Source organism: Anas platyrhynchos, chromosome 8 (genome assembly GCF_047663525.1).
Source record: "Anas platyrhynchos isolate ZD024472 breed Pekin duck chromosome 8, IASCAAS_PekinDuck_T2T, whole genome shotgun sequence".
Taxonomy (NCBI): Eukaryota; Metazoa; Chordata; class Aves; order Anseriformes; family Anatidae; genus Anas; species Anas platyrhynchos.
The window spans coordinates 36,270,746-36,297,570 of record NC_092594.1 but is presented as its reverse complement, the minus strand read 5'-3'; the positions used below and the strand labels follow the sequence as shown (position 1 = coordinate 36,297,570).

At 43.8% G+C, this 26,825-nt stretch overlaps 1 protein-coding gene and 1 long non-coding RNA gene across 3 annotated transcripts in view; one reads left to right on the top strand and one right to left on the bottom strand.

Moving 5' to 3' along the window:
* Nucleotides 1-25,730, bottom strand: part of NFIA (nuclear factor I A) — a 371,189-nt gene extending 345,459 nt beyond the window's left edge. Inside the window, exons 1-2 of the mRNA XM_038183079.2 lie at nucleotides 25,634-25,730; nucleotides 3,464-3,588 (exon numbers count right to left, since the gene is read on the bottom strand). Of these exons, the coding sequence (XP_038039007.1) occupies nucleotides 3,464-3,559 (96 nt within the window). The 5' untranslated portion in view covers nucleotides 3,560-3,588; nucleotides 25,634-25,730. The remainder of the gene's footprint in view (nucleotides 1-3,463; nucleotides 3,589-25,633) is intronic.
* Nucleotides 916-20,142, top strand: LOC110353335 (uncharacterized). 2 transcript variants are annotated; one of them, XR_003498768.3, is made up of 5 exons: nucleotides 916-1,156; nucleotides 8,496-8,563; nucleotides 14,097-14,246; nucleotides 17,435-17,518; nucleotides 18,363-20,142. It is a non-coding gene; the product is annotated as an uncharacterized lncRNA (long non-coding RNA). The 2 variants fall into 2 exon arrangements; XR_003498767.3 differs by having other exon boundaries at nucleotides 17,409-17,518.
* Nucleotides 25,731-26,825: the final 1,095 nt, after the last annotated feature.

Below are 26,825 nucleotides of genomic sequence, written 5' to 3'. Positions count from 1 at the left end.
TGCACATATTTGTTACAAATGCAAGACAGAGTACTGAAACTTTTCTATAACTAACCCTTTAGTGCCTGTATGACAGCATCAAATTTAAATAAAAAGTGACAAAATAATGGTCCTTTTTTCAACAAATCAGTTCATATCATACCTTCAGGCTGCTATACTGGTTGAAGTATTTGCTTTTATATCTATGTAAAATATGTAATTCCTTCTCACACACATTTACAGCATTTTGGGGAAGTTTTCTGCTCAAATGTCATATTACAATATAGCCAAATAACTGTTTCTGCACTTACTTGATTAAAGCAAAGCACGAGAAAAATAGAATAGGTATCAAAAGATTGCCTAAAAACTGTGGTGACAAATGCAATTATTGTTAAAATGTACAAATCCTGTGGGGTTCGTCAAAATAGTTTGAAACATTAATAACTGTCTGCAAGAAAGAAGAATAACGTTCTTCTTTTACCTTGACCTCGTGCTATTTTGGCAAGATAAAATATATTAACCTTCCCATCAGCTGGCTAGTGAGCAAAACTAACTGTGATGAGGAAAAACGAATTAAAGGAGCATTAATAACGATTATCAGTGAAAGAAAATAAGGTCAAAATTAGAACTCTGCATTTTAAAGCCACCTTTCAAAAATGCAAGCTGCTTTGCCCAACGATAAAATCCATTCATTTTCCTAATCATGCAATCAACCAATCTCCATTATCTTCAGCTAGCTAGCTATAAACATGCTATAGACTGGAGTGAAAGAGGGAGAGTGTGAGGTTGAGAGACAGAGAGAGAGAGAGAGAGAGAGAGAGAAAGAAAGAAAGAGAGATTACTACACCCAGCCTTTTATAAAGCCGTTTCTTTCATTATAACAGGTCTTTTCATCAAAATGACACAGAACCTTTAAATTTGGGCATAATACTCCAGTAAAGTACGCAGCTCTAGCTAAAAACTGATTTAGAACCTGCTCCAGAAAGCAAACAAACTCACTCGTTTGACACACAAATTGTTTACGATTCATTAAAAAGCAAAATTGCATATCACAGTGCTGGCAGCTGAGTCCATATGGGTGCAAGGGGTATTCACTCATCTCTTTGTATGCTGGCAGTACCAAACCGAAGTTTAGCACTATGCAGCTGAGATTTTGTGCAGCCAGACGATGCATGAGGTAATTTTAAAAGCTTTATTTGTCTTTAAAACATTAAGATCTGCTCTCTAGCTTACTTTTGATTAAAAGAATGTGGCAAATGCGGTGAGGTTTTGGGGGTGAAAGAAAATGATAGATATCTACTTTTTGTTGTGCATTTTAGATTCACAGACTGTATGAAAAACTGCTTATTGCTCCATCAATAATTGAAACTTTGTATGAAAATTATTTGCAATTAACGCATCTATTGTAAAGATCTTGAATTATTCATTTCAGCTAAAAATAACCTCTCTTTCATCTAGCACAACTTCTACCAAAAAAAAAAAAGGCTATTTTAGTGGGGTTTTTGTTCTCTTAGAAAATAAATGGTGTGACGTTCAAGTTTAAGGAGAACTTTCTGCAATGTTTAATCTAAACAACAGCATGTGTGGTTATAAAACTGTTTATTTTTAGGCAAGTGCATTACTAAATGTTTCCAGCATTTTTACATATTATATTCACAGTACTAAAACATCTGTGAAATAAATGTGACTGAAATGAAACTTCCTCGGATACTTTCTAAAGGGTGACAATAACTGCCTAATAGCATTTGAGGATACTTATTAAATAATAAACATTGACGTACCTCATCATAAAAGCAGCCGATAGACAATAAAAGAGGAGTGGTAATAAAATACACAAATGGCTTAGAATAAGGCAAAATCACAGCACGATATAAATTGTGTGGTTAAAACAGGCAGTCGAAAACTTTGCTTTGAAAATGATAACTCAGAATCAATAGCCTTATTTACAGGGGTTTAACCAGCTAAAAAAAAAGTCACATGAATAGTCAACAGTTTATGTGCATGCAAATACCCCTTCCCCCTCCAACTTCCCCTGGCAGAAAGTCTAATTGGAAAATCAGTACTATAAGTAAAGTGGTTAGCCTTCCCTATTCCCATTAACCAAAAGCTGCATGTTACATTTCACTGGCAACCGCTGGCAAACCTCTAATAGCCGGTTAAAAAATTAAGAGTTTAGACAAAACAAAACTGAAAAACCCGAGCCCAAACACCTTTAAATACAAGCCACATGATATACACAATGGCCACCACCAAGCTGCAGAATAAAAACCTTCCGGATCTCACTTTTAAAAGTCTTTCAAGTCCTCAGAGGTCTTAAACTTTCCAAATGATACCAAAATTGGTCCGGGGCGGCGAGGGGGAGGGAGAGCCCCCGACTTGTTTCAGCGTATCATACAATGAAAGTGATCATGCCTTGTTTTGTAATTCCACTCGCCAGTCCTTTTTTAACTGATATCTATGTGAAACGAGCTGAGGTTCACGGTCCAGTTAGGAGCGGATAATACATTCATTGTCCTGGCAGCAAACTTTTCCTCTCACTGGAAGAATTCACGCTTGCCACAAGAATAATAATTACAGAAAACTCAAAATGCGCTGCTAACGAATTAATCCCTAACGGACAACACGCTAACGAGGGCAGTAATGATTTGAGGACTCTCTTCCTCACAACAGGACTTGCATCTTCTGCCACAATGGGCTATTGTGCATCCTCCCAACTCACTATACCTCTTATAGATTCAAGATGTCAAAGGTTGTCTGGCCCGGCTGACCATGACATGCTAGTTAACTTGTTCTACGGAGCACGTTGGGACTTTAGGGAAACTTTAATTGCGCCCCAAAGCAGCCCGAGCCAGGCTCGGTGGGATCCGTAACACATGGCTCCAGGTCAGCGCAGCCCGGGAACCTGCTCTCACGTAAACAAGCGGAGGGAGAAGTTAGATCGGGGGCTCCGGCGAAAGGCAGCACCTCGCAAACCGCGCTCCCCGCACACGTGATGGTTTTTACACCACGCCACGACCGCACCGTTGCAGGCTTTTACAGTCAGCGGCTCGCAGTGCAGCAGGCTGAACTTTCCACCTCCCCTCTTTACAAAATAGTGCATGGTAAAAAATCACGCACACGGACGCTTGAAAGCAGCAGATAAAGTAAAACAAACTGAGCGCCAGGCAGCCGACCGAGACAAGTTACTCTGCACGAGGCTTTTGCAAACTATTTCTTTGCATAGTTTGTGTATTTTTTTTTATTTTTTTTTTCCTTCCTTAAGGAGAATTGAGAAAGCTTCCCTGTGGAAACTGTAGTGCACATTAACGGTCTCCTGTTACACAGGGGAAAGCACACAAGTGGGACAAGTGTGAGGCTGCTCCACTGAAGAGTGTGAAAAAAATCAAATGTTAATTTGATAAATGTGAGGTCTGGGACATTTTGTCAAAGAGGGAGGGAAAGTAGAAAAGGGAGAAAAAAAAAAGCAGCCCTGCTGCCAACTCACCATCCACCAAGTTCTGGCCGAGATGTCGTAGCAGAGCTGCCATTTGATGGAGCCGTCGGAGGTTTTCCCTGCCATTATGCTGTCAGCAAGCTTCATCTGATGCTAACTCACGGGAGATAAGACACCTAATTGAGAAAACATTTGCACTGGCATGTTGGGCAACATGTAGCCCGGTCCATACCATATGGAATCATGGGTAAAAAAAAAAAATCTCCTTGACAATGAACCAATCTCTCACAGACCCAGTGGCAAGGTGAAGTGGAGATGAAAAGTCATCTGCTCCTAGCACTGTCTTCTCCTCTCTCTCTCTCCCTCTCTCTCCCCCTCTCCCTCTCTCTCACTCACTCCTTTTTTTTTTTTTTTTTTTTTTAAATAAGAACCCACTGCTCAACATCAAAGAGAGGCGGTCAAAATTAGGGCTTCATCACTCAGATGATTTTGGTCTGCAAGGTTTTTCTTTCCTTTCCCCTTTTTCCTTTTTTTAAGAAGAATAAAGAGATTTAATAGGACAAAGGCAGGTAGTGGACTGCGGAGGGAGATCGCCACAGGCTATTAGCCTAAAATTTCTGCTTGACAGATGGAACTGCTTAGAGACTATCATGCAATGTTTTGATTTTTTTTTCTCTTTTTTTTTTTTTAAAAAAAAAAGACTTTCAGTCTGATTCAGTATCTGTTTATCGCAGCTACTTTTCTCATGTACGTGACTGGGCAAAAAAAAAATAATAGACTGAGCAAAAAGAATTGCACCTTTCTTTTCTTTTTCTTTCTTTCATAACTGTGCATGTAATTATTTAAGCAATGCAAGAGCAAAACAAAAGTATAAACTGCTTGAGTTGATTTCTCGATTCAGTGAGAGGCGCTTTCTGAAAGAATCAAATGCTCTTTTATTTATTTATTTAATTAATTTAAATAAGAGGGACGTTAAAGTTTTGGCTCTTTGTTCCTTCTTGATTTTAGATACCAGATCTTATTCTTTAAATGAATGACTTTTCATATGAAGGTTCAAATGGCTAAAGTGCTCCCTAAGAGCCAAACAATTCCCTTCTTGTCTTTTTTTTTAAATATATTTTTGCCACCATATTTTTAAAACTTGTTTTTAATGTTACCCTTCCTGATACCATCAGGCAATAATGCCAAAAGCCTCACAGAGGTTTGTTTCTTCCTCTGGGCATTGGTATTCTCCACAACATTCATAATTTAAATGCAGAACTGACAGAGAGCTTGGAAAAATGACAACTCCAGAATAAATACTTTTGGAAAGTTACAAAATCCCGGTAATGTTCAATGCTAAGATCCTTTCCTGGAGAAACAGGTAAAAGATAATTGTATATTTTATTATAAACCTCTGTTTCCCACTTGTGCTGGGGCACTGCAAAACAGAAGTATTACTTTTAGGACAGCTGAGTATTAAACAGGCAGCAAATGCTTCCCATTTAAGCCGCCCTGCGACGGATGCTCAGCTCTGAGCACCGCCACCCCACAACAGGGCACTTCAGTCCGTGCAGCAGCGCCGTCCCTCAAGTGCTCGGGAAAATGAACTTCTGCACTGGCCACCAGAGTCGCCAGGAACATCGCCTGGGTCTGTCGAGCTGGGGCTGGTGGAAGTCGCTCGCTCACAAACAGCGATCCGCTGCGAATCTTTTTGTCGTTTGGATGCAGGAGGAAAACGGATCAAAAATATCCCCTCTATTTTAAACAATATCTATTTCTGCTTGCATCAAAAAGGGAAGCTCGTGGGCGCACAATTCCTCGTTTGATTGTTTTGTGTACTAACAATTGTTTAACTATTTGGCTGCAGCAGAACTGTAATTCCGGGCTGCACAGATTACAAAACCGGCATTCACATAGGACAGAACTAACTTTCATCCAGCCTCAGTAATACTTTCAGATTTCTGTGATGTGCGAGATAAGCAAATGACTTCGGATAAAATACAAAGTGCTGATGTAACACGCAGGGGTTAGTCTTTGTTTTTGCCCCAGCCCCAACCATCAATTGGGACTGCGCAAAAAAATATGTCAGTGCATGATCTGCACAACTACTTCACATCCCAGTTTGCTTTTTTTATTTTTATTTTTTTCCCCTGGATAGCAGGTACAGTATCACTGCTACTTGCAGTGAAGGGTCGGACTAGCATGGGAAGTGTTAAGTTTTAGTCAGAGTCCAGGAAAAAAAAAAAAAAAAAAGGGACGCTGTGCCAGGAACTGTCCTTGCACTGGCCGGCCAAAGCGTTTATCGTCTTCTGTTACTTGGGCTTCGCTAACGCTACCTGTCCTCGGCGGGGCTTGCTGCTTCCTGAAAAAGCTCCCTGAAAATAATCATACAAAATATAAAGTAAAAACCCGAAGTAACGATCAGCCTTTGAATGGGTGTCAGGTTCGATTTTATGCTGCTGTTTTTGCTGCTGCCTCTCAAAACAAACAAGCTACCCACCCTGCTTATAATTTATTTAGTATTTTATAGCCAGTTGGGCTGCGTATCTTTCCCCTCAAGTTGTGGTAAATCTCTGCTCAGTCTATATGGCTTTCCACTGCCCGATGCAGTTATAGATCCACTGACAAACTTTCTCTTGATTGCTATATTAACCACAGCTTGGAGAGCACTTAGGTCTTCCTATGGCAATATATTACTTTACATCAGAATATTAATTATAAGCACACTGGATAAACATTTTTTCAGAAGAGCGTACACTTTTCAGCTTATGAATGACAGAAGCATGAAACCATTTCCTTCCTGACGGTACAGCAGCTATGTGCAAAGCAACGAGGAGCGCTGCTGGTTAACTGTGTTTTAAATTCAGCACAATTAGGTGTAGTTAACTTTGCCATTGTTCGTTCTGATGCCGGGGATGGTGGGTTCTTACCCATAGAGCAATTATTCCTTTCATAAGCGGCTGTTGTTAATAGCATTAAAACAAGATTAAATACAACATGTTAAATATTGCAATTATTGTGGAAAATAAAATTATTTGGTGAGCATAATGGGGAGCAAATCAAGCATTTAACATGATCCAGGAAATGCTACTCCAAACAATTGCATTTGTTTTATGCAATTTTTCCCCTTTGATTGCTGACAGATGCCGTTTTGGAAACAAACATCTAAGTAGTTTTCCTTCAATCAGGAAAAAAACCACACACCAGAAAATGGCTACATGTTTTGAATTTAACTCTTGTCAATCAGCATTCTGCACAACACTCCCTGTGAATAGTACTAGGACAAAACGATGCCTTCCAACGACTAATAAGCCACAAAGATGTTTGCTTCTAAATCAGATCTGTTCCGAAGGAAGAAAAAGCTTTCGTGCTGCGTGGACATTCGTGCAGACACAGCTGCAAAATCAAAATGCTTGCAATATACGAGCGATCCTTCAACTTGGAAATAAGTTAGGTGTCTGTGTTTGTGGGCTACGGGGGAAGAGATTTGTTTTCCGACAGCTTTAGGCCTCAAGCAATGAATCGAAGTACTTGCCAGTTGCTTTCTGACTTCCTACTGGAGAAGTGGCCAACTATCCAAAAATAAATTCGCTTCATTGTCGAGCAGTTACCTGCCGCAGCACCCGCAGCACGAGCGTGCCCCTCCGTATCTGCCCTCGGCGGCACGCTGGGTGAGGTCATCGCTGCTATCAAGTGTACGCAACCAGGACGGAATGCTAAAAAAGGCTAATAAAGTATATTAATTCGGATGACTATATCAAGCTGGCATTTTACAGTCTACTGGAAACTGAATGCATGAGAGCATTAGAAATGTTGGCATAGCGGGCGCTTTCTCCAAATGTTGGCTTCTACTGTTCACGTCGGGAAAAGAAACCCGGCAGAACTGCGTGCGGCTCCCAGCGCTAGGCACATCTTTAGGATCCTGGGGCTCCCTGCTCGAACACCTATGAATTGCACCGTGTCTACTGCTCGTTAGCACTTTCTCGATTCCCTTTACCCCCCTTATTTCTTCAGTGGCAATTGCTTAGAACCTTTTTGGAAGGTTGCAGCCGATTAGATCTGTTCCTAATTTGGGAGGCGTTTTCCTTGGAAAGCCTGCACTTAGATGAGTTATGGAGAGGATTTCCTTATCTCGAGCAGTGACAATTAGTTCAAGTGCCACGTGAGAGCAGGCAGTTGATTTTTGGACAGCCTCTGAACTTATGCAAAGTTGCTGACAATGAGTGTGTGTTCTAGCTTTTGGAAATCCTATAATCCTGGCTTCAATCAAGAGGATCTGCTGTTGCTGAAGGCGTAAACAAGGACAGAAGCAGCACGTGACCGCTGCGCCTGCACCTTCAAGAGCTCCTCAGCCAAAATGAGTGCAGCAGTAAAGCTTCTACGGGATACTCAAGGTGACCCATGCATGCTGGATGATGTGGCCAAACCCAGGGAAAGAAGTCCTTTCCCCTTCCACAGGAAAGTTGTCTTTGGTCTCTGCATTTTCCCAGTAGCTCAGCTGTATGCATTCCTCTCGCTCCTCTGAATTTCTTCTTGCCATCTGCACTCCCCCTTTTGCCTCATCTGAAGCAAGCACCAAGACCCTGCTCCTGACAGAGCAGTCTGTCAGTACGGACACCCTGACATCACCGACAGGGCTGGGACTTCATGTTTGAAAGAAAAAAGGAGGGGCAGATAAAAGGACTTAAGGGGAAGGAACAGCACACAAACATTATGAAAAATGTAAAAATTCTTCTCTATCAACCCAAAATGTAGAGAAACATAAGCCAGATTTATTGGAAGTCTAAATATGCCCAACTATTTCCTAATCTGTGGCCATAAATCAACACAACAGCTCAACACATCCTTCAGCTGAGACAGGTACCAGCCCTAGGAGCGTGCACTCTGAGGCTGCAAGGCCTGTGGCAGCCAGCCTGGTCCCCTGAGAAGGGCGAGGAGGGACAAATCTGGAAAAAAAATCTTTATTCTCATACCTGGGAGGAGCTATCAGAGGGGATGAAGGACTTCTGCCCCAGAAATAGCTAAAAAATTTAAGTAATACCATTCTATAGAAATCAAAATAAAAGTATTAATCTAAACTACAAATTCTGTTTTGACGCAGCTCCATCAAAGGTAACATCACCCCCTGGGGCAGGTGTGCAGGATGTACCCAGAAAATATTCTTATCAGGTAAATTGGGCTGGAATGTCACCTTACTACTCTTTTCCTTTTTCTTCCTTGAATGAAATATTAACAAAAGTAACTACCTGCTACTTGTATTGCTAACTATTTTTGCATAAAAAATGGTAATGTTTAGAAGCCCAGTCTTTCCTTTATTATTCGAAATATATTATTTTAACTCTGACATTAGAGGGCATGCAGAAGATGCTGCTTTCCACCATCTCCAGAGCCACGGCAAAACTCTAATAGTAAGATTCATAACTTGTAGGAACGGAGCTCAAGAAAACTAAAAGGTTAATATATTCTAACTAGATGTTGGGTATAGAATGTCAGATCTGTCAAATTTCATTACAGTTTGCTGCTCAATGAAAAAGATTTGATTTCTTTTGCCACTGTCCTACTATGTTCAAGTCACACAGTGCCAGCAGCAACCAGCCAACGACCACAGGCTGGCACTGAGCGGGCCCGAGTGGGAAGCCAGCCGCAAGGACCATCTGTTTCCGATTTCTAGCGAAGCCAAGATGTGCAGTGAAGTGCATTCCATTCACCCAGCCAGCCTTCTCCCTGCTCAAGTTATTAGTGTTACAAGTGAAATTATCTTTTCCAAACAGCGGGGGAGCTATAATCCTTATGGAACAAGACTTAAAAAAAAAAAAAAAAAAAAAAAAAAGGAAAAAAGGGGGGGAAAAAATAGGACAGAAAAAAGGTCCCCCCTACACCCTCCCTCCCCAGTTCAAACATCTTTTGTTAAAATTGTTGATGACAGTTTGGAAATTTAATTGCCATATTCACGGGTTTCATCATTTTAAGGGATATTTCATTAGGAACTATCTCCTCTAACGCAAGAATGTGTGCTTCAGTTCATGGGATCTAATGCAATAACCCATTCAAATATATTTAGAGTGCTATTTATGAATAAAGTTAAAAATGACAAGATGAATGCTCATTTAAGTCTCTCCAACATTAAGTGCCTTGAAAAACATTGTAGGTTTTAAAGTATAATTTAAAGTGAGATTGCATAAACAGCGCTAATTACATGCTACTTACATTGTTTCAATATGTAATGCATATGTTTAACCTCTCCGGGAGAGGATTGGTCTTGGCACAGCATTGGGGGGATTTAAGGGTATGCTAAACTGATAACTGCAGAACGAGCTCTGACATAGGATATCGGTCTCCTACTGTTACCTAAATGCCAGGTGAAACCAAAGGATTTATTGAAGGGAGGGTGGAAAGGGGACACACACACACACACACACACACACACAAAGACAACACAATGAGGTGAAACTGAGAAGTTTATTTTCAAAGGGGGAAACATTTATCCTTTGACACCATTCCATTCCAGTGACTTTATTTCTAATATACCATGAGATTAATGATGTGGCTACTGTCACTGTGTCTGATGAACACTGGCAGAGCTCTGGAGCAGTTGCTCCCTCTACTATTATTGGACATATTTGTACATTGGCATATATAAGACAAATTTGCTCCCTGTGCCAGCCAATTGGAAAAAATCTGATTCAGAAGTACAGAATTTTGGTTTTCTTCTACTGCATTCTATACATAATATACAGTTGATTTAATATTTTCTGATTTAAAAACTTTTTAAAGTTAACAGTTGTTTGACAGTGTTTTCATGTCATATAATAGTCTCAGTATGACTCCTACGAAAAATCCAGTTAGAAATAAAGAAGTAAATTTTCAACAGGACTGAGATTCCCAACATGCCAGAGGAGAGTCAATATTAAAGCCTTTGCTAAGGGATGGCACAATTGCTGAATGCAGCCATAATCATTCACCATCCTATCCCCATTCTATTCTTTCAAATCTTCCATCCCTATTCTTTCAAAGTAATGCCATCATAAAAGAAAATAAAGTAGCTCATTTCATTAATTTTCTTAGTCTCTTGCCATCTGTTTTTACAGGTCCAAAACCACTGCCATGAGTGGCTGATACCGCACATTAAGAGTAACTGTTGAGTCACCTGAAAACTAATTCTCATTCAGCCCTACTTTAGGTTTTATCTTTACTTGGTGTGTTCGGTGATCCATGGATGCTGGCTGCTGTTGCAGGAGGACATTACTTGAGCTGTGGCTAAATTGGTACTAACACAAATCATAACCTCATTCTCAACTGTCTATGCATATACAGAAACATCTAAAGCTGCATACGTTGCCTATATTTAAGATTTCCTGATGTACTAGAACTAAAATGTATTTCAGGTGCTCTGGTGCTATGCGAAACAACACTTCAGGTCTCTCTATGCAAGTTTACTTCCATGTAGATAAAGAAGGAAGAGAAATAAGGATGTAGAAGAAGCTAAACACCACAAATAACTGTGGGACTGCTGCAGACAATTTCCATTTTAGAGGTCTGCAGGGTATTGTAAGAGAGAGGCTAGCAAGCAAAAATCATCAGGCTCAGCACATTTCCATAGCTTGGTCAAGCTTGGGAGGCTGAGTACCAATGCCTATTGCACAGATGACTCGGGTAGACTGTTAGTCCAGGCATAGGCAGACTTCTTGTCACTCCTCCTGTAGAGTTTGTAGGTATTAGAGAAACCCACAAACTCAACATCACATGAAGTAATGCCTGAAGTATGCCTTAATGTCTAAAGCAGATTGAGAACTACCTTTGGATTCGAAGATGGCAGTGTCATATGCCACAGGAAGCATTTATCTCTCTGAAACTATGCTCTGATTTTCACTTATTCTTCCAGTTTCTGATAACTAGTTGCTGCAAATGGCTCACAGTAGAAAGAAAGACTTTACTATTAATCAAGAGTGATAGACAAGTGCCCAAAGTCTGCCTGGAAATGGCTTTCTTTCATAGGACCTGCTGAGTCCACCAGTGCTGCTGGATTCACAGGCAGCAGTGCTAAATCAATGCCTTTTATCATCTACAACTACATGAAAGGCTGTGACTACTCCTTCCTAATGAGAGACTTCTGTAACACTGTCTGCTTAGGGCTATTCTTGAGGAATAAGGAATCCGAGACAGATGTGGCAGTGACCATCATATTAATCTCAAAGACCAAATCCCTCAAAGCAGAGGAAATATGAACAATTAAAACAATAAATATACTGAATCACATGGATTTCCAGTGCCCTCAGTACTAACAACATCTCCACACATTACTTTGCAATTTCAGTCTGTGAACAAGTAAATCCTCTTCAGTTTAGAGAATGAGATTAAAATGCTACTACTATTAAAACCACCCTTGTTTGCTGGTTCACATGTCTATTTAAATACCTGCCTATTCCTTCGCTTCACCTCTTGAGGTGTCAGGCTCGTCCTCTTACAATAGGGCTGAATGGCAGCCAGCAGGCTGAACAGCACACCTGGAAAACTGTGGGGAAGGACCGAGCTGCATGGAAGCAAATTTTACAAGTGAACCTGATATAATGCATTAAAGTGGCTTCGGATTACTGAACATCTTACAGCAGGATAACACTTCAGTGATGCTAAGATAAATGTACGCTCTTGTGTAATCCATGCCACTGAGCATCACATCCTGGAAGGCAAATCTCTGAACATAGTTTATTCAAAAGACATCACTATAGTATCCTTTTTTTTTTTTTTTTTTTAATCTGTTAACTGATCATATAAAGGAATTTCAGATATTAAGTCTGTAACACTTGTCTGTCTTGTGAGGTCCCCCCCTTTTTTTTTCTAATCACTTTCGAAAAATATCCACAGGAGTCGTAGCTCATCAAAAATAAATAGTCCCATAAAGAAGAAGTTTCAGCTAATCAAACATAGTTTTTCATGAGTTTAGAACTAATGGAAATTTATTACTTCAGATTTAGAAAATCAAATTTAATTCAAAATATGGTGCACTGCTAGCAAAGAGGAGATTATACAGAAATTCTCTGATGGGAATCCATCATTAAGGGGAAGGCACATTCAGTCCTCAAAGGCTCCTTTACAGGAGTCACTAACAAATAATTTGCACCCTGTGTTCAGCCTAATCACAACCCTTCTGGCTATGCCCCCTGTATGCCTGCAGGTGAAACAGAGGTGGTGGCCCTTATGCCCCCATGTCACCTGTCCCTCACAGGCCTTCTGCCAGCTCTGAAGTGGCAGGAGTTCACAGGAACCCAGAAATCACTCGGGGCGTTATGCTTTTACCTTCATAAAGTAGGGAATGACTGTGAACTTGACTCTGTGCCGTGGATCAGCCGTGCTCAGTGCTGAAAAGCTGAGGAATGGTTTCAAAGCAGGCTTTGAAGCCTACTCAGTAGGAATGGCTGGAATGTGCATCTGCGTTACCAGCGAGCTGCTCTGGTACTGCGAGGAAAAACACAAAGCTGAGTCACAGCAGACGACAATGCTGCTGACAAAATGTTTTAAACTGCAAGCTAAAACAACAATGGGATTATTTATGGACTGCAACTCTTATTTTAATGTCAATAAATGTACTGGATAAATTCCCCTTCATTAGCTGGAAACCTCAGAAGGAAACAGAAATATTCTGGTAAACCACAAGCTTGTTCTTAGCAAATACATGGCTACATTTCCACTTCAGAGGCATATCCAGACTGTTTCTTCACTGGGACAATAAATCTCTGGGAGTGAAAAACAGAGTCTATAAATGCAAGACCAACAAAGTAAGGGTGTGACACGCACACGGCCCTCAAGGCTCCAGAGGATGACAGTGGAAAGCAATGAAAGCAGCTTTTTTTTTTTCTTTTTTTTTTTTTTTTCTTTTAAATGAATGAAAAACATGTCTTCTGAGCTCTACCATTCAGCTCTTAAACCAAATGGCTGGAACAAGTTCTCACTCCAGGAGGTGCTTGCTGTCTTATCAATGGGGCTGCAGACATCCCAGCGAGAGCAAGTCATTTCGATGGTTGTGTGCAGGGGGTGGGAGGGGGACGGAGAAGCTCGGCCACGTCCTGCTGCACCTCCCTGACTCCTGAGATGCAGAAGGTGCCTTTCTTGTGCATAGCTGGCTCCAAAGACATTATGCATCAGTGCTGCAATGCTGAATGCAGGACAGTCTAGTCCTTCACCTTCCTACCTTGCCACTGCTGGATGCTTTGTAGGGAAAGAGGGAGAGGACTCAGGTTTGCCACTGGGGCTCTCCCATCTTGGGAAAAGCCCCAGCAGACAGCTGCGGTCAGCTTCTGCTTCCTTGGGGCTGATTTTGAGAGAGATGAACAAGACAAAACGTCTCACCAAATAACAGTGATGGCTCCCAGACTTTCTTGAAGGAATTGGTTCATCTCAGGCTGGAGAGCCTGGAAATCAGAGCCAGTGATTGCATTCTCCTGCTCCTCAGCACTAATTTTTCTTTCCTTCCCCCTTTCTAAATCTGTGGTTCTGTATCTTAACCTGCACCTAATGGCTTGCAAGCCATTTCCAGAACTGAAAATGTGGTACACTCTTATCTGTGCAGCATTTTGCTTATTTATAGCATCACACTAATGACACTTTAGATTTTCTTTAGAGTTTTTTTCTTATCGTAAGGATGAGACACAAACAATTGTGCCTGGGTCTGAGTACATTCTCTGCCCCTTTATTCGATTTATTTCAGATGCTGTGTCCTCGGGAAGGGGGACTGAGGACTAATAAATCAGGTGTTTCCTCCTTCAGTGTAAGTCACCTGCTGTGATCGATAAGAAGCAAAAGAAAGCAGTGTTCTTGTTTGCATGAGGTAATACAGACAAACAGCCACGTGTATGAGGTAAGAGCATATTTCAAGCCCTATTCTTGGCAAACCGGCGAAGTTGCTCAAGAATAGCTCGTTGTGTTCGAGCAAGAATAGAAAACTCTTTGCTGAGAAGGGATACAGGGGGTAAAAATACTGCTCAGACCAGGAAGTAAAATGGGGAATCCAGTCCTCGTTGGCTTTCTGCTGAGACTCTGGGTCAAAATCAGACCAGTGCAGTATTCCCATGTCAGAGAGCCCAGATTTCTCACAGCCCAGGAGCAAGGAACCCGATGCCCAGCTGAGCAGGGACCAGATCAGATACCTGGGGACAGCGCTGGAGCTTGTATGGGATGTGCTCTCCCCCCTGCACAGCCTTCCCTGCTTCCCACCTTGAGCCAGGATGCTGCGGTGTCCCCAACCATCCTGAAGTAATGCAAAACCTGTCATGGCATGAGTTTATTTTTCACTGGATGAAATTATTCCAACTCTCTGTAGATAGGCAGATACCAAGGAAGCCTGCACAAAGTGCAAAGAGCTACAAATATATCCATGCGTAAATGTTTACCAAAACGTTGCTTCAGTAATTAAAAAAATTAATCCTAGGCCTCAGTATACAAGAGCTGAACCTGTCAGCTGTGCACGAGTCAGTGGGGACCACACTTTCTTTCCCCTCCTTTCTTTCCACAAATCCTCAGCCAGACTTGGCTGAAACCCGCTTTGTCACTCAGTTTTGCCAAATATTTGCCTACAGATGGGTCAGAGAGTCTTGCTTCTAGGTGCTTACCCTGCGTAGAGCTTTTGTCACCATAACATGAGGACTCAGAACAAGTGAATGGCACAGCACTATCTTTATATGAAAAGAAGCAAAGCCTACAAATTGCAGGCACTTTCCATTAACAGGGCAAATCCTGGCTCTTGAAAGGGAAGCAGTGAGAACTGCAACCGTACAAGTAGGAACAGTAGGAAGCGAGGGGAGAACCATTCATCAAAGGATGGGAAAAAGCCCAATACGTGGCACACTGTATATATTTGTTTTCACACATAAACATGCAGACACACAGCCACAGTCTTTTATTCAGAAGTTTGTGTACAGCTCATACTGAGTCAGGCTCCCAAAGATGCAGGATTTGAACACCTTCCAGAGTGAGCTGCTTTGCCCCTCGCTCTGCTTTTGCAGAGATGTCTAGCGGCACCTCCATGGTTATATTCACTCTCAGTCAGGAGTGGGGATTGTTTTGCCTAGAGCACCTCACTGTAGCCTAAAAACAAAACAAAACAAAACACACAAACTAAAACCAGAATCAGGTCCCTTCTAGTAACTGCTTCACCTGAGGATATAGCGATCGCCTTCCTAAAGGGAAGCAGCGTTAGCTCGAGCTTCTCCGTGCTTCTGCTGGAAGACCTGGGCTCCGGTGGATAATCCAAAAGATTATTCCACGGGGGATTAACCCAAACAATACTTATCAAAAAATGTCACTCCACAAATATAAGCCAGGAATATGTTCCTGGGAAATGAAGGGATGGGACATCTGCACGTCCCATCCTCTCTTCAGCTCACATCCCCTTGTCTTCCCCTTCCTTCTCAGCCCTGCCTTCCAGCAGCTCATATTATTTGGGGTAGGGATCTTACTAACTACTTACACTGCACCTAACACAAAAGGGCCATGAATGTGGATGGGGTTTCTGGAAATTTTCATATTATAAGATGATTTTTATGCTGAATAACTACCTACAGAAAAGATACTGGTAAAACCCGTCCTTTTCTAAGATTTAGTAACAAATCAACTATTTGGTGCATAATAGGCAATTCATTTTGCTATGCATTTACTCTGCTCTATTTAAAACACGAAGCACTTAAGGATATTTGGAGTATGCAAGGGACTATTACAAAATCAATTTCTATTCTGCTTTATAACTCAGCCACTTAAAGCCTTAATTTCCTACAATTCACCTTCTTGCATCTGACCCATTAAAAGCAGGACCAGCTTCCTCCCGAACTCCGACCATATGCTCCATAGAGCGAAACTATCGGGGCCATCACCTCCCTTTGCATGTTGCCTACATTCGTGCACTTCCAGCATCAGTTCAGGTTTGTCTGCACTTGCTTGGGAACCTGCTGCCTCCTTTGCCAAGGCTTGAAGGAGGGAGCTTTGGTTTCGCCGAGGGATCTCCCGTTACGCCTTACAAATAAACAAACACCGGGGTACCTGGCAGGAAGGCACGGCCCTTTGGTGAGCGGGGCTCAGGCTCGGCAGAGGGCAAACGGGGGAGGCAGCATCGTTTTCACTCCAGCACAAAGTGCCTATTCTTGACTACTTGACCAAAGGAAGCAAAAGCAGAGGGACGACCAGCAAAGCACATCTGCAGGGCTGTATTTCACAGGAAGCAGTGCAGCTCCTCTCCAGATAAGTTTCACTAAAGAACAAAGACGGATTTTGTTCGGTGCTTCAAGAATGATGCATTGAACCTGGACCTTGCTTTTCAGTCCCTGAAAACAAGGCTTATGGAGCGAAACCTAATTTCTCCCTCTCCCTTCTGCGAATTAGCTGCATGATTTTTAAATTAGCCCTCTGCTTCCTGTATGAAAAATCGGAAAATACACACACCGATCTCCAACCAAGTTTCTATGTTTTACTTATTGATTTTGCAGACTACACATAGTGCATCTGAAATAAACGTCAGAGCAACAACAGCTAAGCCAGTTGTGCAAAACTTAACCTCCAAGGCTGAGCTGCTTTCAACTTTAAGAAACACAATATTTATGACTAAGAATAAGACACATGGGGTAATAATGAATTAGCAGGCAGTATTGTCACTGATTGTAAAAATATTTTGAGCTTACATCTTCCATGTACACCATAACCTCAGAGGCATACTACCCACTACACTTGGTTTTCCAGTAGCTCAGTGAGGTGTGTTTTGAATGATAAAAGCATCACTAGGTGTAGTGGGAGCAAAAGCCATGCTCATATTAAAAGCAAACAGCAGAGCACCCATTACCTCTTGTCCTGGTGTTTCTTTTCTCTTTGTTTTTGTTTGTTTTAGCTTGAGCAGCATACTCCAGAAAATGCAGGAGGACACACTGTCAAGTACTTCTTTATAGTTTTTTTCTTTTTCTTTTCCCTTTTTAATCTCTATTGCTTGCAACGTCCTTGCCCTCTTTACAAGCTGCAGACTAATATTCTTTTCTGTCAGTTTTCTCCTTTGTCCTTCTCTCTCAGCAAAGAATGACGGGGAATGAAAAACAAAGAAAAACACCAGCACCACCACCCTCAAAATCCTCAAAACTTCTGCCCCTCTCCCAGGTAAGAATAAGAGTTAAAGACAAGAAGTTTTGTATCAAAATTTAAAGGAACTGATAAATTTGAAGGATCATCTGTATCACTCCTCATTATTGCTCATTTTCACTATGCTCAGCTCTGCAAAGAGTAGTGGAGCATTTTACAGCAAACAACAGCTTACAGTAAGTGCAGCCTGGGAGATTGCTCTCTGAGAAGGACACCGGGGTCCTTTCTCAATGATTCTTCCAGCATTTTGGGAGCAGAGGCTGTGAGATGTGATGAGTACAAGGCAGCAGAGGGCTGGGGGAGCTCCCTGGACCTGGGCGTTATCACTACAGCAGCCTGGTGATTCCCATTTTATAAACTCCCCTCGGTGGCTGCCTGCCCCAGAGATGGACCACGGACTGGAAGGTGAATGCTGCTTGTTCTGCTCGGGGCAGATGTGATCTCCTGCGGAGCAGTCCAGAGCTGGAAGCCGTCTTCAGGAAGGAAAAAACATCCAGAGCCCCAGGATTTGTAGACTGGCAAATGTTATTTCATTTTTATTTATTTATTTTTTCTCTTTAATTCCACTGTAAAAACTGTCTCGGTGGTTACTATTGGAAATTTTCCTCTAGTTTCAGGACCAGTAAGAAAGATTTTCTTTCTGGTAACTTAAAATCGAATTTCTGCAGGTTGCTACTTAACCATTTTGCACTTGGCACATGCTGTACATCATACAGGAGTGCTCCTTATGCTTTAGTCAGCATATTGCTTCAGCATCGCAGTCAGCTTTGCGCGTTTCTGTACATAACCTGCAATTTGCATTAGCTGCGGGACTAAATTTGATTTAATCTCTTTCTCTCCTCATGTACTGCAACTCTAAAAGAAACAGGAACACGAGGAAAAAGATCTCCCCTCCCAGCCCCCAGCCAACACAAGCGCTCCAAGAGTTAACTGGATGGCATCACAGCCAGCAACTACTCTCCAGCAGTACCCGGCGACACTGCTGTGACAGTAAGCATTTGGGTCACCAGATGCCACCGTGGCAGTGAGAAAAGCTTTGCCTGCATCTTCCCCAGCCTTCCCCATAAACTCCTCCAGATTTCCCTCTCCTGCCCTTTTCCTGTCCCAACCCAACCTCTGATCTGCGTGACACCAACCACCGGAGGGTCACAGCCCGGTATGCACAGCTCAGCTACCAACTCCAGTACAGGGAAATCCCGAGGCTGGTGTCCAGCACCTTGCAGGAATTATTTTGTAAAGCAGTATTTTCCGACCTGGCGGTCATGGCCCACAGTAACTTCTTTAGTTATTGTGTTTCTTGCAGCCTGCTTCTTTCTACAATGAATCTGCCCCACAAATCTGACATTTAGGCACCTACTCCTATGTGTAGGAGCAAGCAATAAAACAGGGCAACAGACGTAACGAACAAACATCCAGAAGTTAGCCTGGTTTTCAGATGGCAGCAGTGCACAAAGTGCTAAAGGCAGAGGCCAAGCACGATGACAAGTCCTCTGCAGACATCCTTCTTTAATTACCGTGCTTTCAGCCTCCTGCTCCTTTTCCACTTTTCTTTCCTCCCTGGAACACAAAAGGGGATAAAGAATGGAACAGCAACTGGCTGTCAATTGACTCTGGAGAGGAGAGGAAAGAAAATCTGCGTTGAGATGGCACTTTTGGTCCCCTCTGACCACCACAGCAGCCTAAGCAAAGCCACCTTGCCCTGCTCCCTCCTCTCCCCTCTGAAATCCCGGCAGGGACAGGGACAGCAGCCCGCAGCCGGGATGAGACAGAAACGCCTTCTGCCAGCTGCAGCAGGCCCAGCTGCTGACAGAGGACACGTGCTGCTGGACAGGGACCTGCTGGGAGATGCGCTGGGAGCAACTGGGGCCGGAGCCTGTCTGCTCCCCAGATACCCTCCAACACGGCCCTGAAGTTCACTGTGCTCGGGCCAGCTGAGCACATGCACAGAGCAGAATGCAATGTATCGTCTCCAGCAATTAACAAAATATTACGTGCACTTTTGATGCTATAAAACCTTTAAAAAGACTGTTAAACCTTTCACCGTGGGACATAATGAAACCTGTATTGCTATCTGCAGCGGACCTGGCCTTCAAACACGTAATTAAGCAGTCACAAATTGCAAAATTGGTCTGTTTGGTTCCCCCACTATGCAAACACTGTTAAAAGCTTTCTCATTTGTCAGTTACTGCGTTGTAATTGACAGGCTACGGGCAACAATTATCCAACTTTGAAGCCTGAAGACCACATCCATGTCTTATCATGATTTCCCAACACCAAGTATTTACTGTGTATGTTCCCTATGGGTTCAGTTGCTGCATGCACACAGGTGATAGAGCAGCTACCACTTGAAACGAAAGATTTGAAGCTCACTAAGCATAAAGAATCTCCCTCTCTTTATGAGGCTGAGGATTACGCTTTCTGTAGCTGACTGTACTGTCTCTAACCACTGGAAGACTTCATAAGCACCAGCATATGCTGAACGACTTGCTGCATTCTGTAGCTCTAATAATATGGACACAGATATGTATACCAGAGACCAGAAACACCATATGCTCTAGCAAGCAAGTGCTGGGTCTTCTGTGCTGTCTCATGTACTCCTCCTATTCCTCAGACCACCCAGCACGCTGAATATCCAACACATTTACACAAGCAAGGAATATGCTATTGTATGTACCTTATAAGAAACTTTCTTCAGGGCTTATGTGAAGTTTAAAAAAAATAAATAAGGGCAGGAGACTGTGTGTAAATCATTTCACAGAATCACAGAATCTCTAGGTTGGAAGAGACCTCAAGATCATCGAGTCCAACCTCTGACCTAACACTAACAGTCCCCACTAAACCATATCCCTAAGTTCTACATCTAAACGTCTTTTGAAGACTTCCAGGGATGGTGACTCAACCACCTCCCTGGGCAGCCTGTTCCAATGTCTAACAACCCTTTCAGTAAAGAAATTCTTCCTAACATCTAACCTAAAACTCCCCTGGCGCAACTTTAGCCCATTCCCCCTCGTCCTGTCACCAGGCACATGGGAGAACAGGCCAACCCCCATCTCGCTAGAGCCTCCTTTAATATACTTATACAGAGTGATAAGGTCACCCCTGAGCCTCCTTTTCTCTAGGCTGAACAAGCCCAGCTCCTTCAGCCGCTCCTCATAGGACTTGCTCTCCAGGCCCCTCACCAGCTTCGTCGCCCTTCTCTGGACCCGCTCAAGCACCTCGATGTCCTTCTTGTAGCGAGGGGCCCAGAACTGAACACAGTACTCGAGGTGCGGCCTCACCAGAGCCGAGTACAGGGGGACGATCACCTCCCTAGCCCTGCTGGTCACAGTGTTTCTGATACAAGCCAGGATGCCGTTGGCCTTCTTGGCCACCTGAGCACACTGCTGGCTCATATTCAGCCGACTGTCCACCATCACTCCCAGGTCCTTCTCTGCCTGGCAGCTCTCCAGCCATTCCTCTCCCAGCCTGTAGCTCTTCTTGGGGTTATTGCGCCCCAGGTGCAGGACCCGGCACTTGGCCTTGTTAAACTTCATACAGTTGACCTCAGCCCATCGGTGCAGCCTATCCAGATCCTCCTGCAGAGCCTTCCTACCCTCAAGCAGATCGACACACGCACCTAGCTTGGTGTCATCTGCAAACTTACTGAGGGTGCACTCAATGCCCTCATCCAGATCATTGATGAAGATGTTAAAGAGGACCGGCCCCAGCACCGAGCCCTGGGGGACGCCACTAGTGACTGGCCTCCAACTGGACTTGGCTCCATTTACCACAACTCTCTGGGCCCGGCTATCCAGCCAGTTTCTAACCCAACGAAGCGTGCGCCAGTCCAAGCCAAGAGCAGCCAGTTTCTTGAGGAGAATGCTGTGGGAAACGGTGTCAAAAGCCTTGCTGAAGTCAAGGTAGACCACATCCACAGCCTTTCCCTCGTCCACCCAGCGCGTCACTTTGTCGTAGAAGGAGATCAGGTTCGTCAAGCAGGACCTGCCTTCCATAAACCCATGCTGACTGGGCCTGATCGCCTGCTTGCCCTTCAAGTGCCGCATGATGACTCCCAAGAGGATCTGCTCCATGAGCTTCCCTGGTACTGAGGTCAAACTGACCGGCCTGTAGTTCCCCGGGTCTGCCCTCCGGCCCTTCTTGTAGATGGGCGTCACGTTTGCTAGCCGCCAGTCAGCTGGGACCTCCCCCGATAGCCAGGACTGCTGATAAATGATGGATAGGGGCTTGGCCAGCTCCTCTGCCAGTTCTCTCAGTACCCTTGGGTGGATCCCATCCGGCCCCATCGACTTGTGCACATCCAAGTGCCGTAGCAGGTCACCAACCAGTTCTTCGTGGATGGTGAGGGCCACATCCTGCTCCCCGTCCCCTTCCACCAGTTCTGGGTACTGGGTATCCAGAGAGCAACCGGTTTTACCACTAAAGACTGAGGCAAAGAAGGCATTGAGCACCTCCGCCTTTTCCTCATCTCTTGTAACTAAGTTTCCCCCCGCATCCAGTAAAGGATGGAGATTCTCCTTAGTCCTCCTTTTTGTGTTGATGTATTTATAAAAGCGTTTTTTGTTATCTTTAACGGCAGTAGCCAGCTTGAGCTCCAGATGAGCTTTGGCCTTCCTAATTTTGTCCCTGCACAGCCTCGCTACATCCTTATAGTCCTCCCTAGTGGCCTGCCCAATTTTCCAAAGATTATAAACCCTCTTTTTCCTCCTAAGCTCAAGCCACAATTCTCTGTTGAGCCAGGCTGGTCGTCTTCCCCGCTGGCTCATCTTTGGGCACATGGGGATAGACCGCTCCTGTGCCATTAGGATTTGCCTCTTGAATAGCACCCAGCCTTCCTGAACCCCTCTGCCCTTCAGAACCGCCTCCCATGGGACTCCACCAACCAGTGTCCTGAGCAGCCTAAAGTCAGCCCTCCGAAAGTCCAATACAGTGGTTTTACTGGTTCCCTTCCTGGCCCCGCCAAGAATAGAGAACTCCACCATTTCGTGGTCACTCTGCCCAAGACTGTTCCCGACAATCACATCCTCCACCAGTCCTTCTCTGTTTGTGAAGAGAAGGTCTAGCAGGGCACCACCCCTGGTAGGTTCACTAATCAGCTGCGTCAGGAAGCTATCTTCCACTTTCTCCAGAAACCTCCTAGACTGCTTCCTCTGGGCTGTGTTGTGCTTCCAGGATATGTCTGGGAAGTTGAAGTCCCCCACGAGTACAAGCGCCGACGATTTCGCAACTTCTGTCAGCTGCCTGTAGAACTCCTCATCCGTCTCCTCATCCTGGTTCGGCGGTCTATAGCAGACCCCGACCAGGACACTAGCCTTGTTGTCCCTGCCGATCCTAACCCAAAGGGACTCGATCTTGTCATTCCTAGCCTCGAGTTCTACAACATCGAAAGACTCTCTAATATAGAGAGCCACACCGCCACCCCTTCCATGCTGCCTGTCCCTTCTGAAGAGCCTATAGCCAGGCATCGCAGCACTCCAGTCATGAGACTGGTCCCACCACGTTTCCGTGATGGCAACCAAGTCGTAGCCTGCCCGCTGCACGATGGCTTCCAGCTCCTCCTGTTTGTTACCCATGCTGCGTGCATTGGTGTAGATGCACTTCAGCTGGGCCTTTACCTTATCCTCCGGCCTTGCCACTGCTCCCCCTGGTACAGCCCCAACAGTCCTCGCTCCAGCCCCATCCCCCTTCTTACCTAGTTTAAAGCCCTATCAATGAGCCCCGCCAGCTCCTGGCCCAGGATCCTTTTTCCCCTAAAGGATAGGGACCCGTCTACGGCCACCAGACCAGGTGCTGAAAAAATTTAAATCAACTCTCTTCAAGACTTCCAGCAGTAGCTTTTTGGCACTACCCATCAGACCAAGAATGTTTCCAGCACAATTGTTATTGCTGCAGCTTCTGTTCTTTATGCAAAAATCCTGGGTTACTGGGATGAAAACAGAACTACACCAAAAATATCTGAGGAAAGAAGACAACTGAAAGACAGACATTCTTTCACAGGTTTTTCTAACTATTATCTAGCAGCTATTTAATTCACAAGGGCCAATAGGTCAGTTCAAAATATATGGTACGTTTAATGGCAAATAGTAATCTTTCTCTCTAAACTGCAGGTTTTAAATCCCCACTCTGAACAAGGGCCTACAGAAAACACCAAGCATCTTGGAGGATCACCAGGAAGAACATAAGGAAGATACAATCCTCCTATGTGCTTTTGTGGGTGATGGGGGGAACCACAGTCTGCTCTTTTAAGAGCAGAGAGACTGCTCCCAGTCTGGATTTGTACTGATTTTCCAGCAGGAATCCCAATGTGCCAAGGAGCAAAGGTCCAGACTGACTGACGTCTGGGAGGAAGAAACATCTCAGCTTGTGCCACGTTTTGTTTCACCAGCACAGCTCACAGAGTTCAAACAAAGAGGAGAGCTATAGGCAGCAAACAAAACTTGAAGAACCAAGCAGTGGGACCCCATGCCACAGGGTTCTCCAGATGCTACAAGTTTCATTTATTTATTTATTTTTAAAAAAGGTCATTGATGACCACATTTGGTAAAATCCTTGCTTATATTTGCTAGAACTTGCTTTCCAGATTCAGATTCCTCTCAATCCGTTTTTTTTTCCTCCCCTGCACACTGCCCCTCCACATTAAGACACCCACAGGTAGCCTGCATGCTTAGTAGCAAATAAAAAAGCTTTGCTATTAAAAGGATAAAGTCCCAATTCCACTTCCATCTCTATGGATACAAGGTTGTGACTCCAAAAGGAGACAAAATTAGACATCAGTTATACCTGTATAAAAGGATTGGCGTGTGAGAGATGCTTTGGATTTGCACCCAAGTCAAATTTAGCCCCTGAAGTTGATTTTTTGTGGGTTTTAGTGAGGGGATTTGTTAATTTTACACAACTAAACATAGAATTGGAAAACGTTAACTTACTACCCACTTTTTCCAATATGTAGGTTATTGTAAACATCTATTTGCTCAGTTACTTCAGGCTTTAAAGTATCGGTGCTGTGGTTTTGGCAGCCATAGCCAGCTTCCTGCAATTAACAACAAACAAGAGGGGATTTCTATGCATTAAAATACAAATCAATATGGGCAATGTTTTACCAGGTTCTCCTGCTCAGAAATACTGACTGTTTGTTGTTTGTTTGCACCCAGGCTGATTCTGCTGTGGAAGCACTGCTCAGAGCAGTGTAATCACAAAACCTTTGCTAAACTCTCTCAGCACACGGCATTAGCACCCTGGAGCTAAAACCTGGTGGCAGTGCCCAGACACAGCTCTCCAGGTGCTCTTGGCTGAAGCGCAGCTGAATCCATGTAGCAGCAGCATGAGTGCCCTGCCTTGGTGTCAGCACTTTTGCACAAGCTCTGATTTTCAGGGCATTATGTTGACTTGGATAAAGAAATTCACTTGTGAGTGAATTGGAGCTCTTGGAGCTCTGTAGCCTGCCTGTATGCAAACAGCAACACCTCCAGTCACACCTGGGCCCATCGCTACTACACCATTACATGTGGTTCTCCGAAGCTACAAACTACACGCCACTTGTTGATGAAGAGGCTTAGCCTTTTACTGGCTTTATTATTTTAAAAATCCCTAAATTAAGGGGTTTTACAGATCTAATCAAGGTGTGAGAAGGCAGTTAACAGAAACCCCAAACGTCTAGTAAGTAAAAAAGCTTTAAGGCCTTGCCTTGCCCCAGCTCAATACTCGCTCATCCCTTTGTGGTCAAACAGGCTGCCTATGCCAGTGCTTACAGTACCAGCATGTCTCTGGCTCCAAGAATTTCACACAGAACAAGAGTCCTGCAGTCCCACAAGGATCACATTAAATATTTATACCCACCATCACCTTTGTGAGGGCTGGGGGATGCATTCAGACTTTTCTGTGCTCTGGGCAAAAGCAAAATGCTGCAGAAAAACACGGTCAGGCTGCTCTGCCTGCCTCCTCCCTGCCCACACAGCATCGGAGCCCAGACTGCAGGCAGCACACACCACAGGTCATCAGTCTTTGCCCTCCCTGCCAGCCCCAGTTTGTCTTTGTAATGCCCCGTGGCTGTGAGCGAGGTGGGGATGCTGCAGAGGCAATCCCACGCTGCTCTGAAGGCTGACCCCTGCTCCTGGGTGCTTTACCCCTTCTGCTCACCTGGGGGGTTGGCCACGCTTCAGCACGCCTCTCAGTGAAGCTACAGAGGAGGCTGCAGGTGATTTGGATGGTGTGTGATGCACATCAGCAAGACAGACTCTTAGTAATTAATAGCTCATAAATATTTTGGGTATTTAAAATAAGCCCGGCTGTGTGAGTGCAATCTGTTCCTGATCAGAGGCAGGTGAGGGGAAGAGCACTGCGAGCACCTGGGGAAGATTGGCTGGGGTTCTTTAGGGCTGCTGTAGCCCTAACACCTCCTTCATGCTCTGACAACAGGTTTAGGTGGCCCCCCAAAAATCAAAGGTCTGTAAAGGACAACAGCAGTTGGGTATTTCAAAGCCATGCTCCTCCAACTTTATCAAGTATTCTTTACCCACAGTGGAGAAGCAATGTCAGACTAAACAAATCATGAAAAATGGGGCAGAATTTCATTGAAACAAGGCAATTTTCACAGTGGTTTCAGCCCTAAGTAAGAATTACCAAATCACCAAAAAGCCCCAAAACAACCACCAAAACTCCTGCTGAAGATATTTTTCATTGCACTTTGAGAGTTTAACATACACAAGCAATCAAACTACTTTGTCTGAAAACCAAATAAGAGAACGCTGACATTATTTCAGCTACTACAAAACATTCAAACAGTGACTACAGCAGGAATGGGGTGCGGGAGAAATATTACCCTTGTGCAGGTACTGGAGTTAGTGGGAAGAAATAAGTTTCTTTCAGAATTCTCTTCCCCTTATTTCTTCCAACCATTATTTGAGTTTATTTTTTTTCTTAATAAAATAATTAAAATCTTTCTCCTGACCCTTGGAAGATGTTTTATTTTTAATAAGGATCAAAAATGGATTTCAAAAAATGCTTTGATTAAATGAAGAAGAAGGAAAGATGAATAGACAGCTAAATATCCTCTAATAAGCCAAGTTAATAAGGAAAATGGTTCTAATCTCTCTTTGATAATGGCCCCATTGTTTTGATTTTGGAGGCATAAGGGAAACATACATTCAGTGATGCGTTCCCATGACTAAATCACCTGGAAGGCAGCATTTTGTGTTTGAAAGCTCTTTTCCAATGTCTTTCCCAGAGTGGATGCCCATGCTTCTTTGAAGTGGTTAAGCAATTTTGCACAATCATGTAAGAGATTAGACGTAGTCTTCCTTGAACATTTGTATGCTAGGACTGGGTGATA